This window comes from Podarcis vaucheri, assembly GCF_965113315.1.
Source record: "Podarcis vaucheri genome assembly, chromosome: 2".
NCBI lineage: Eukaryota > Metazoa > Chordata > Lepidosauria > Squamata > Lacertidae > Podarcis > Podarcis vaucheri.
In genome coordinates this window covers 134,734,529-134,747,571 of record NC_138760.1, presented here as the reverse complement: position 1 = coordinate 134,747,571, position 13,043 = coordinate 134,734,529, and the positions used below count along the sequence as shown (strand labels likewise).

Genomic DNA, 13,043 nt, shown 5'->3' with positions numbered 1-13,043 from the left:
GCTGCCGGGAGCTTCAGAGGAGGAGTTGGCATCTGCCCATTTGCAAAAGCTGCCCAGATTCTGCAGCTTCCTGGGCTTCTCCGGGGACCTCTTTTAAAATGCTGGCGGTCGGGAGCAAAGACTTTCGCCCACAGCCGGCCTTCAGAAGAGGTCCTGGACCCCCGCCTGCCTTCCCGGGACAGCGGAGACTTCTCCGCTGTCCCGGGCGATCTTAAAATGCTGGGGGGCGGGAGCGAAGCCTTCGCTGCCACCCGCCAGCATTTTAAGATCGCCCCGGGACAGCGGAGGCTTCGCTGCCGCCCGCCAGCATTTTAAAATCGCCCCGGGACAGCGGAGGCTTCGCTGCCGCCCGCCAGCATTTTAAAATCGCCCCAGGACAGCGGAGGCTTCGCTGCCGCCCGCCAGCATTTTAAAATCGCCCCGGGACAGCGGGGGCTTTTAAAATGCTGGCGGTCGGCAGCAGAGCCCTCCTGTCCCCGGAGCTTGCGGGGCGGGAGGTGGGGAGAAGGGCTTTTCTTCCCACCGCCAGCCTTCAGAACAGCCTTCTGAAGGCTGGCGGTGGGAAGAAAAGCCCTTGTCCCCCCCCCCCAGCCTTCAGAAGAGTTCGGGGGACAGACTGTCCCCGGACCTGGTCTGAAGGCGGTTTCCATAGGAACACATTAATTGATTTTCAATGCATTCCTATGGGAAACCATGCTTCGCAAGACGAAAAACTCGCAAGAAGAAAAAACTTGCGGAACAAATTAATTCCGTCTTGCGAGGCACCACTGTATATGAAAAATACCCTCATTCATTCTTCCCCCCTTTTTTATTTCAAAACCAAAAAAAATTACAAACATCTAATTCAAAATCCATATTCATTTTCTAACATTAGTCTATTACATAGATTACCTAAATTAAAATATATAGTATTTTATTTTATTTAATACCCTCATTCATTCTAATAGGATACCATGCATAGTATAGGATAATAATTAGCCAACTACATTTTGTATAAACTCATTCCAAATATTGCCATATTTTTGGTTCCTCAGTAACTTGAGGAACGTAAGGGGCGAGATGTCTAGTGAGGAATCTAATGAGTTCCGGAATTGTTTCTTTGAATAAAATAGGAAAGAATAAAAGTAAAAAAGTAGAAATATATTAAAAAATAAAAATAAATGTCCAGTAGCACCTTAGAGACCAACTAAGTTTGTTTCTTGGTATAAGCCTTTGTGTGCATGCGCACTTCTTCACATACACATGAAAGCTTATACCAAGAACAAACTTAGTTGGTCTCTAAGGTGCTACCGGACAAATTTTTTAGTTTTATTTTTTTATATATTTCATTTTTTTATATATAATTTTTTATTGGTTTTTCACAATTTATATAAACACAAACAATACACAATACAAACATACAAACACATAAACAAACATGTATAATTTCGAATTCTTTTTTCTTAAACCTTACTTCACCGACTTCCCCATACCTCCCCTTTCTGCATCCCAATTTCCAAATTAGTTTCAGCAAATCCTCCCCCTTAAGTTTATCTAATTTTCCTATTTTTTATATATTTCAGCTGTGTCAGACCAACACGGCTCCCTACCTGGAAGTCAAAAAGTGTTGAGTTGAGGCAGGAAGGTGAGGAAGGCGGGCAGAGACCTGGGCGTCCTTCTCTCGCCCTGGGGAGGCTCAAAATGTCTCCCTGCCGAAAGCGGCCTCTCCCTCTCCCACCACCAGGAGGACTCAGAAGGCCGCCTTCCCGCTCACCTGCGCTTCAGCGTGAGAGGAAACTTCAGAGCGCTTGAGGACAAGAAGGTCCTTCTCAGTCGCCTCCATGCGGAACGAAAGAGAGGAACGTTTTCCTCATGAGTCCGAGAGGAGGGCTAGGGGTTCCTCTGGAGCAGGAGGGCAAGGGGTGTGTGTGTGTGTGTCAAAATTCAAGGATAGAAATAAATAAATAAATAAACAAACATTTTATTGGTACCCTGCCCTCCCCATCCAGAGCTGGGCTCAGAGCAGCTAACATCATATAAGTAATACAACATGCATAAAAACAAGGAATCAGTTGATTAAAATGCATCCACACACACACACAGTGAGGGGGGAAAGTATTTGATCACCTGCTAAATTTGCCCATTTGCCCTCTGACGAAGAAAGGACCAGATCATAATTTTAATGGTATGTTTATTGTAGCTGTGAGAGACAGAATAACAGGAAAACCCCCATAAACCCGGAAGACAAAAGTCAGAGATAGATGTGCATTATAATAAGTGAAATAAGTATTTGATCCCCTATCAAGCAGCCAGGTGTCAGGCTGCCTGGTATCTTCACTGTATGTAACAAGCTAAGATTAGAAGAAGAAAAATCACCACCGTGCAAGCAGATTTTTATTCTGAAAGTGTGGCCCAGAGGAAAAGGTTGGAAAAGCGTCGCTCTCCAGAGGATGAATTGGAACTGGCCTCCTGCAAAACCACAGGAGGGGATTGTCTTTTTCCCCGTTTTGTGGACCGTCTCCTATAGCTATGGAAAAGGAATAGTTTCTTCTCTTCTCTCTAGGTATTCAATTCATTGGCCCCTGAAATTCGCTCCGCAGACTCCAGTTTTCGGTGAGGATTTGCGTAGCGAGCCCACAATTTCTGCTTGCATAGCAAATAAACAAATCCCGCTGATTCTTGTGGGGAAATGTCTGCCGTCTTCCTGACCACGGACTCTATGGTGCGTCTAGGGAGCTTTCGGGACTGAAGCCTCATGTTCGGATAACTGAATTTTTGCTTGGTGAATATTCGTAAAGTGGGACCTGTGTCCATAATACCTTTTCTCCCCCCCCCTTTTTGATAACAATTTATTGATTTCCCAAAAATAACAGAACAACAACAAAAACAGAAAAGAAAAAACCATAAACAGATTAAGCCATCATTTTTTGGTCGACTTTGGTTCCATTATAATATACTTGTTTGTGCGCATCCATAAAACCTTATATACTTCACAATCTAGTTTTAAAACCTTCTTCATCTTATTACAAGTGACTTTTATAAGTCATACTAATGTAAAAATCTGTACACAAAGCTTTAAAATTATGCATCGAACAATTGCCCATTTTTGTAATAATTTGTCCTGCATAGTTTGGTAATTTATTTTGTCAATCTTCTTCTTTATCTTCTTTGGCCGAGGCTTCTTCCTTTCATAGGGGCTGACTACTCTTGGCCTGGCATCCAGTCGCACAAATCGGAACCAAGTCTTTTGCTCAAACAATCCATCCAGTCCTGTGCCTCTCAATATCATAACTTCAATTTTTTTTAACAACAATCATTTCCCGCATTTTCTTCAAATCTTTATATGTCTTTTCCGAGGCCATTTTGATAATTTTGCATTGCCACCACATAAGGTAGCGTCTTAAACCTTCTGCCCTCCCTGTTTGATTCTTCTCTAACATAGTCAAAGCCTCCCGAATCATTTCAGACGAGGTACCATCTTTGTCAGTCAGGTAGTTTGAGGATGGAGGTCCTGGTGACTATTGGGCATGTTCTTTCTCTGACCAGGGCTCCGTCTTTTTGGGTGGGTGGGTGTCATAGCTCCATTCTGGCCCAGGAGACTGTGATTTCCAGATCTGTTGAATCTATCAATGTGGGAACTCTGGACGCTGCCCCTTCTCTCAAACCATCTCAGTCAGGATCCAGCCTTCCATCTTCAGGCAGACGTCTTCCACCTGACTGCTTAGAGGCTGAAAGGATCTGTGGATTTGTAGCTTGTTGACTGGCTGAACACAAAGAGCGCTCATTAATGGTTCCTCGTCCTCCTGGGAAAAAGTGACCAGTGGGGTGCCTTAGGGTGCTGTCCTGGGCCTGTTGTTGTTCAACGTCTTCATAAACGACTTGGAAGGAGGAACTGAGGGGATGCTCATCCCATTTGCAGATGACACCACATTGGGAAGGGTAGCTAATGCCACAGAAGACGGATTTGGGATTCAAGGTGACCTTAACAGATTGGAGAACTGGGCCCAAGCTAACGGAATGTGTTTCAATAGGGACAAATGTCAGGTTCTGTGTGTAGGCAGGAAGACCCAGATGCACAAATATTGGATGGGTGACACCTGGCTCACTAGCAGGACATGTGAGAAGGATCGAGGGGTCTTGGTGGATACAAGATGGGTGACTCCTGGCTTGAGAGCAGTACATGTGAAAAGGATCTAGGAGTCTTGGTTGACCACAAACTTGACATGAGCCAACAGTGTGACGCGGCAGCTAAAAAAGCCAATGCATTTCTGGGCTGCATCAATAGGAGTATAGCATCTAGATCAAGGGAAGTAATAGTGCCACTGTATTCTGCTCTGGTCAGACCTCACCTGGAGTACTGTGTCCAGTTCTGGGCACCACAGTTCAAGAAGGACACTGACAAACTGGAACGTGTCCAGAGGAGGGCAACCAAAATGGTCCAAGGCCTGGAAACGATGCCTTATGAGGAACGGCTAAGGGAGCTGGGCATGTTTAGCCTGGAGAAGAGGAGGTTAAGGGGGGATATGATAGCTATGTTCAAAGATATAAAAGGATGTCACATAGAGGAGGGAGAAAGGTTGTTTTCTGCTGCTCCAGAGAAGCGGACACGGAGCAATGGATCCAAACTACAAGAAAGAAGATTCCACCTAAACATTAGGAAGAACTTCCTGACAGTAAGAGCTGTTCGACAGTGGAATTTTCTGCCAAGGAGTGTGGTGGAGTCTCCTCCTTTGGAGGTCTTTAAGCAGAGGCTTGACAACCATATGTCAGGAGTGCTCTGATGGTGTTTCCTGCTTGGCAGGGGGTTGGACTCGATGGCCCTGGTGGTCTCTTCCAACTCTAGGGTTCTATGATTCTATGATTCTATTCTATGGATCACAGTGGGATGCAGAAAAAAAAGCGAATGCTCTTCTAGGCTGCATCAGCAGAAGTCCAGTGTCCAGATCAAGGGAAGTCATAGTCCCACTCTATTCTGCTTTAGTCAGACCAAACTTGGAAACCTGTGTCCCAATCTGGGCACCTCAGTTTAAGAAGGTTGTTGAGAAGCTGGAATGTGAGCACAGAAGGGCAACCAAGATGATCCAGGGTTTCTAAGAAGCCAAGCCTTAGGAGGAACAGTTGAAGGACTTGGGCATGTTTAGCCTGGAGAAGAGGAGGCTGAGAGGAGATCGGAGAGCCATCGTCAAATATCTGAAGGGCTGAACCATGGAAGAGGAAGCAAGCTTGTTTTCTCCTGCTCTGGAGGATGGGCCTCGAACCAGTTGCTTCAAGTTACAGGAAAGGAGATTCCAACTCAACGTCAGGAAGAGCTTTCTGACAGTGGAAGGGGCTCCCAGGAGAGGTGGTGGACTCTCCTTCCTTGGAGGTTTCTGAGCAGAGGTTGGACGGCCATTTGCAGGACGTTCTCTTGGATGTTCCTCATACATTTGTGAATCCGTATGAAGTAAAAGGTTTTCCCTCAGCTGACACTGTTTTTGGTTGACAGCCGCTAAGAAGATGGTTAGTATTTGGCGTTGATGCAGAGGGTCCCACCCGGTCCTCAGCAGACCCTGCTCCACTCTGCCAAAAATGGAACTTAGTGGGAACTTGCCCCACCTCCGTTTCTTCCTCTGCATTCTCTTAGTCTTACAGAGTGTGGATTCACAGGGTTTTGAACGGAGGTGTAAATGTGGCGCTGCGTACTTTCCTAATGTCTGTGTGGCTGTTTCTCCTCCAGTGGGGTAGAGGGGTCATTCGTAGCTCTGCCAGTTAGATCTGGAGGGCAGGCTGAATCCTGCCCCGGAAAGAGGAGGCAAAAGGCTTGAGGGGGCCTGTCATTCCAGGGGGAAGAGGCCGAATGTCCTGCAGTCCACTGTTTGCATGGACAGGCCCAATTCCCACCATCACTTTGCTCAGAGAGTTGTTTCCAAGCTTCAAGGGAGGTGAACAGGCTCTCAGAAGAAAGCAGGAGTGTGCAACACAACAGAGATGAGAGCGATGGGGCCTGGTGGGTTGGAGGCCCGACTGACTTGCTCCCCCCCCGGTGCCCCTTCTGCCCCTGCAGCAATCGCACACGCCTTCAACGCTGAACCCCGTCATGCCGGCCTCCGAGAGGACAGTCGCCTGGGTCTCCAACATGCCCCACCTCTCGGCGGACATTGAGAGCTCCCACATTGAGCGGGAGGAGTACAAGCTGAAGGAGTACTCCAAGTCCATGGACGAGAGTCGGCTGGACCGGGTAACTGGGGCACGTTTGGGGCGGGCCGGCCGGGGGGGCAAGCGGCCTGCGTGGGCTCCGTGGGGCTGGTGGCGGGGCGGCTTCCGGGCTCGGTTGCAAGACTGCTCCCTCCCTCGCCCTGGTGCAGGTGAAAGAGTACGAGGAGGAGATCCACTCGCTGAAGGAGCGGCTGCACATGTCCAACCGGAAGCTGGAGGAGTACGAGCGGCGCCTGCTGACCCAGGAGGAGCAGACCAGCAAGATCCTCCAGCAGTACCAGCAGCGGCTGGAGCAGAGCGAGAAGCGCCTCCGGCAGCAGCAGGTGGAGAAGGACTCCCAGATCAAGAGCATCATCGGCAGGTGAGCTGCAGGTCGGAGCCGCGGGAGGGGAGGGGGAGGCCCCGGGGGGAGGGGGCCGAAGGCAGGGGTCCCCCCAGCTGGGCAGGGGATCCCCCAGGAGGAGAGGCCCCTGGCGGGGAGGGGCCTGGGGCAGGGGGGCTCCCGCCGGGCCGCCATGGGAGCCCCCCTTTCCCGCAGCTGCTGGCGGCCCCGGCTCCCGCCGCCTGCCTGCTGGGTGGGGGGGGCCCGGATTGACTCCAGTGAAGCCTGTCCCTGCAGGTTGATGCTGGTGGAGGAGGAGCTGCGCAGGGATCACTCGGCCGCCCTCGACGCCTCCGAAACGCGGAAGCGGCTGCTCGACGCTCAGGTGGAAATTACAATGTCATTGTTCTAGCCCATGTCTCCATCGCCATCCCTGTCTGCGTCTCCCCGCCCACCCTCCCTCCCTCTGTCCTCCGCTCACCTCACCCCTGGGCATGCCGCCCCCACCCTGCCACCGCCTGAGTCCGCTTCTGCCTCTCCCCCCTTCTGCATGGCGGGAGGGGCTGGGCCTGGGCAGGGAAGGAGGGAGGGGGGAGGGAGGGGGCTCCCCGCCTGCTGATACCTGGCCGCACACACTGGGTAGGGGGACGGGGCTCAGAGTCCCTTTGCCTGGCCCTGCCCAGGTGTGGGGGAAGTGGGGGGGGGTCAGAAGAGGGGCGCTGAGCTGCAGGGGGTGCCAGAAGGGGAGGGGGAGGGGCTGGCTGCCTTTTCTGGCCTGGGATGCCCTCGGTCCTGGGCGCTCCCCCTCTGCCAAGCAGGAGTTCCTCCAGCCGGAGGCTCTGTGTTCAGTTCTGGGGGGGCCCTGGGGGTGGTTGGAGTGCCTGCGATGGAAAGTGAGACCCTCCCCAGAGCAGCAGGGGGCTTCCTGTCCGCATGACAGGTGCCCGAAGAGCCAGGCGGGGCCCAGGGCCAGAGTCTCTGCCCTCTGAAGCCCATCTCCTGTGGGGCTGGCGACCTGGGGAACCATCCAGAAGGCTCTTCTTACAGCCCGATGTTTGGCCTGGCTGGGGGGCACACGGGGTCGTCCCCCCAGCACACAGGAGCCCTTCCCCCTCCAGCCCCTCGTCCGCCTCCTGGCATTGGAAAGAGATGGACGGGGGGCTGTGGGAGATGCCCACCTGCCCCTTCTCCTTGCCTTGCCCTGCCCAGGCCCTCCCCCTCCCCACCCTGCCCCACAGCTGCTGGGGGGTCCCTGACCCAATCACTGTGTTTTCTCCGTTTCATCCTAGCTGTTCACCAGGTAACTCTGTATGACTCAGCTTTTCTCACATGGAGGGATCGGGGGCACACCTGCCACTCAGTAGCCGACCAGGTGGGTCCCGTACACGCCCCTTGCCCCTCTCCCGCCCCCCGTAAGGAGTAGACCCTCTCTCTGCCCTCCTTTCCTCCCCTCTGCCTTTCCTCTTCCTGATCCTCCTTTATGTCCCTATAGGTGTGGGGGGGACCCTCTGGGGGGACCCCACTGGGTGCCCACCTGTAGGAGGACAGCCTCATTCTGGGGGGAAAGGAGGTCCTCAAGTCAAAAGCTTGGCAGGGGGTACCTGCTGCCCATGGGGGGAGGAGGAGGGGTGGGGCCCTCCCCCCTGAACATCAGTCGGAGGGAGGGGCGGTTCTGTCCACTTGCAGCAGGAGCAGCCTCTGGGACACGGACACCCACCTCCCCCTCCTCCCCCCAGGGAGGCCGGAAGCACCACAGCCCCCCAACCCATGCTGCCCGCCCCAGCCTGACCCCAGGCCCCCCGCCTCCCGCACTGCTGCCCCGCCCCCGTTTGTCTTGTGTCTGTCCGCACCGCATTCCACTTGGACACCCAGCACTGTCTGTTCCCGGGCGGGAGGGCTTTGTGCATGGGCCTGGGGGGGGCGGGCAGGGTCCTGTGTGCATGGGGGGGGAGAGTGTGGGAGGACCCCCCTCCACCGGTCTGGCAAGGAGGGGGCCGGACGCTCCCGGGCACGGGGGGGCCGGGCGAGTGGTGGTGGACAGCTGGCCCAAGAGGTTAGTGCCAGCCAGGGGGCGGGAGTGGCGGCATGTGGGGCTGGGTGCGTGGAGGTGCTGTCCCTGGGGAACTCGGTGCCCGACTGCTGCCCTCCCCCAGGGTTCAGTGGGGGCGAGGATGCCAGAGGCCACGTGGGGGGCACTTCACCCCTCAGAGAGGGAGCCCCAGGATGGGGTCACCAGGGAGGGGGAGAACGGCCTCATTCCTCCCCGGGCTCTGCATCATCAGGGGTCAGTCCTGCCCAGCTTCCTCCCCCCTTGCAGGTGGTTCAACGGGGGTGGGGGCACGCATCCTGCACAAGGGTCTGGCCTGGAAGATGGGAAAGGAATTGTGGGATCTGGATTCCTGGGTGCTTCCCAAAGGCCTGTCCTGCTCCCCTCCGCTTGCCACGGGGTGCCCCACAGCGGCCTCCCTTTTGCCCCTCTTGGGGGGAGGGAGCCCTGGAGCAGGGAGGACAGTTGCACCCCCCCCACAGCCATGAGGGAAGGGGGGCATCAGAGGGGGGGGAGGCCTGCTGCAGCCGAGTGGCCTGCACCCACCATCCTCAGGAAGGCCTGGTCTCTGGAAGCACCCTGGGAGAGGCTGGGCTGGGGGGTGAGCCGTTCCCCGTAGGAGGAAGGGGGCAGGATGGAGGCCTCTGGGAAAGCAGGGAGAGAGGGGGAGCCCCCCCTGATTCCTGAGACCCAAACGGGGGGGGCTCAGGGCAGGGCCAGGAAAGGGCGTCTCCACCCAGCGGGGGTTGCTATGGGGAGCTGAAAGAAGGGGCCGAGTCAAGTACACAGCCCAGCCTCAGGCACTCGGCTCTTGCTGGGGGGCACGGGGGGGTTGCAGTCCTGCCTTCCTTGTGGGGACGCCTGGCTGGCCCCACAGATCTGCCATGGGCTGACCCGGCTGCCAGGCCAAGGCTTGGGAGAGCCGCAGGGTGTCCCAGCCAGCCCCGTGGGGCCCACAGCTGGAGTCCCAAAGCGGCCCCCGAGTGGGGGGAGGAAGGCCCTTGGACCCCCTCGGGCTGCTGGGGGGAGGCCGCTCCTATTGGCCTCTGGGGTGGTGCCGCAGAGGGGCCCAAGCGGGAAGGCGGGGGCTGCCTTGCAAGAGCCAGCACCCCCCAACGTTAATAAATAAGTGCCCCCTCTTGCCCCCCTCTGTTACAGGAGAGGCAGCTTTCCGCCGTGGGTGCAGCAAACCCGCGTCTGAGCGCCGCTATGGGGCAGCCCTGGAACGGGATCCACTCCGGGCAACCGCCTCCGCCCCCGCGACTCCAGATCACGGAAAATGGAGAGTTTCGCAACACCGTGTCTGAGCACTAGCGGCCGCCCCTGCCTCCCCCCACCTCCCCGAGCCGGCGTGGGGTGGGTGGGGCGGGGCGGGGGTCCGGCCCGCCTGCCTCCGGGTGCAGGGAGGGGGCGGGAGCATTTTCAGGGTGTTTTATAGCAGGACACAGACGACAATCTTAACCCCCATCACACCCTCTCTGACCCCCACCCCTGCCCACAGAGCACCGCCTTCCCCTGCTCTGCCCCCAAACAGAGTGGGGGGTCCCCCCTCCCTCCCTCCCCCCAGGTATTTCTCAGGAGTGGCATCCCCTTGCTCCCCCCATGGCAGCATTGACCTTCCTCCCCAAGGCAGCAGCCCCAGCAAGGGGGGGGGAGGGTGCTGTTCCCTCTTGGGCCCCCTTCCCTGGCCTGGGGGGCAGGAAGTTCGCCCGCAGGGGGGAGGCTGGTCCCGATTCCCTTGCCACGCGCACTTGCCTCAGCCAGCTGCCATGACGGGTGGGGTTGCCCCCCGCGCCCCCACCTGCTCATTCTCTTCTCCAGAGGGGAGGGAAGGGAAGGCTGGGTGGGAAGGGGAGGACCCCCCCAGGCCCCAAAGCTCCGCACTGCCCAGCCCCCCCAGGCAAGGCTGTGCCTCCCTCTCCCCCCATTCTGCGCTCTCCATCCTCTGACAAAGGGCTTTGCCTGCTCTGTACAGTGAACCCCCCTCTTGCTTTCTGGATATTCTGGATTCTTTCTCTCTCTCCCTCTCTCTTTTCCCCTGTGTTGTGGGGGGCAGCGCAGGGCAGGGCATGGGGGGTTGACTCTTTTCTTCTTTCCTTCCCCCCCTCCAGGCTCCCACCCCCCATTTCCGACCGGGGGAGGGGGCCTGACCAACTCTCTCTCTCTGTCTCTCAAAGAAGCCATTTTTGACCTGCCCAGCCAGCCCAAAGCGGGGCCCTCGAGATGGGTGGGGACCCCCTGCCCCCCCCCGGAGAGAAGCAAAGGGGCGGGGGCCACCCCCCACTTGGCGTGGTGCTGCTGCTCTGCTGGCCCCCCTGTCCGTCGCCCGCCTGCCCGTTGTGCTTTTGGTTCCTGAGCTGAGCTGCTGCAGGGTGAGAAGTGTTCGGCACAAGAGTTCGTGGTTGTCGTGGCTGTTTTCTCCCCCCCTCCCCGCTGCGCATCGCCCCAGCCCCTCTCCCCCAGCCCCGCTTTGAGCCCCTGACCATTCCCGCCTCCCCTCTTTGACCCCCATATTTATTTTGTAAGGACTCTCCTTCCCTCCCCCCCTCTTTCTTTCTCTCCCCCCCCCCTGGACAATGACGGTGGCTCAGGCGGACACCGTAGATATTTATACGTATTATTATGATGATGAATTATTATTATTATAATATAAAGAGATTGTACATATGTGAAGTCCCCGCTGCCTGCTCCCCACGGACTTGACCCCCCCCTGGTGTAATTACCGCGGGATTTGTACTGTACATATGAAGAGCTGCTCCTTCTCTCTCTTTCTCTCTCTCTCTGCCTCCTTCCCCCCCTCTCTCGAACTCAGAGCCTGTGTACATATTTCCTCCCTTTGGAAGGGGGGGGTTCAGGTCACTCCGGCCTCCCCAGGCATCTTCTCTCTTTCTCTCTCAAGCTCTCAAGTTTATTTTATGTCAAATTTATTTTTTTCTCATTTTTTTCTGGAGTGTGTGGTGAAAACAGACGAAAATGTTTAATAAAAAGCAATTGGTCTTTTATGCCACATCAGCCGTAAAGGCAGGGGGAGGGGTGGGATGGGGGGGGGCTTCTGTGGGGCATGTGCCCCAGCCTCAGGGGCTTCCCCACTCCTGGAGTCATGAGAGTGGAGGGCCTTGCAGTGGGCACTTGGCAAATTTCTGGCTGCTGGGGGGGGCAGCTTCTGCCCGTGTCCAGGTCGGGCTGAGAGAGAGAACTTCAGCCAGAAGCCCCCCAACTGTCCTCTGCCCCCCCCCAGGAAGGGTTCCAGAGTTGTGGGTGGCCAGAGCAAAGTATTTGGGAGCGTGAGTGTGCAAGGGCCTCACTCTCAAGGGAAGGTGGAGCAAGATCTGTCGGGCATAATACTATTGGGGGGGGGGACGCACCCGAAAAAGAAAGGTATATGACCCGTGTCAGGTTAGTTCATAAAAGAATTTGCTGGATCCTGAGATCTGAGGCACGGGACTCAGCGCTCTCTCCGGCAAGAGGGAGCCCCCAGCAGTTGAGAATCGCAGAATTACGCAGCACAGCGAAGCGCAGGAATAAGAGACTGTTCTGCCTTTCAAATAGGCAGGGCTTTGTTTCCAGCCCTCTTGCAGTGAAGAGGCCCCACTCTTAGTCCCTTGGAATGCTTTACTTACAAAGTCCAAAGGTCAGATTCATGCATTATTCCATGCAGCAGCAAGAACTTAGGAGACACAGTCCCTGGTCAGCTTCACGCGGCAGAAGAGAAAGAAGAAAGAAGCTTCACTAAGTCACCGGAGTCTTAACCCCTCGTGCACTCACTAGCCCTCAGTTTGCTAGTTAGATGTGACTGCAGCCTCCAACAGAAATTGTCACCCAGCTGACCATTTGCAGAGAAAGGGTCTGATCCGGCCCAAAGGCAACCTGTGGAGATGTGCCGCTGATCCTTGCAGTACACTCCTGATCGTTGTCACTGTGTAATCATAAGAGCTGTTTGACGGGGGACCTGGGAAGGGGGTTTTAGAGCCGATGTTGGGCGACTGCGCTGCAATTTGTGCATTGCAGGGGGTTGGACTAGATGACCCCTGGAGCCCCTTCCAACTCTACGGTTCTATGATGATTGTATCTTCTTAGAAGGTTGCATTACCTTGGAAGGGGGTGGCTGGGAAGGGACACTGTACTTCGGAACCTGCCACTACGCTGCCAACCGAAAGCACCCCTATCCCGTGGGAGGGAGAGGGGGGGCTTCCTTCCTCTGCTGCCCCCAGGAGGCTCTGGAGCTTTCCCCCACCTTCTGCAGCCCATGACCTCAGTCCACTGAGGTCCAGCTCCAGAGCCTTCTGGCGGTTCCCTCCCTGTGAGAAGCGAGGTTCCAGGGAACCAGGCAGAGGGCCTTCTTGGTGGTGGCCCCCGCCCTGTGGAACAACCTCCCACCAGATGTCAAGGAAATAAACAACTACCTGACTTTTAGAAGACACCTGAAGGCAGCCCTGTTGAGGGAAGTTTTTAATGTTTAATGCTGTATTGTGTTTTTTGAAATTCAGTTGGGAGCCGCCC

At 55.6% G+C, this 13,043-nt stretch overlaps 2 protein-coding genes across 9 annotated transcripts in view; one reads left to right on the top strand and one right to left on the bottom strand.

Annotated features, from left to right (window-relative positions):
• The window catches only part of SYNGAP1 (synaptic Ras GTPase activating protein 1), a 69,068-nt gene extending 57,523 nt beyond the window's left edge, over positions 1 to 11,545 (top strand). For 5 of the 8 annotated variants that reach the window (XM_082211215.1, XM_082211214.1, XM_082211216.1 and 2 more), the window contains 5 exons: positions 6,023 to 6,196; positions 6,324 to 6,535; positions 6,781 to 6,881; positions 7,786 to 7,868; positions 9,702 to 11,545. In XM_082211215.1, coding sequence (XP_082067341.1) covers positions 6,023 to 6,196; positions 6,324 to 6,535; positions 6,781 to 6,881; positions 7,786 to 7,868; positions 9,702 to 9,857 — 726 coding nt within the window. In that variant the 3' untranslated portion in view covers positions 9,858 to 11,545. The remainder of the gene's footprint in view (positions 1 to 6,022; positions 6,197 to 6,323; positions 6,536 to 6,780; positions 6,882 to 7,785; positions 7,869 to 9,701) is intronic. The other 3 variants (XM_082211220.1, XM_082211217.1, XR_014216526.1) reach the window with 2 other exon arrangements.
• Positions 1 to 13,043, bottom strand: part of CUTA (cutA divalent cation tolerance homolog) — a 94,073-nt gene that overhangs the window by 77,493 nt on the left and 3,537 nt on the right. The gene's annotated exons all lie outside the window — the stretch shown is intronic.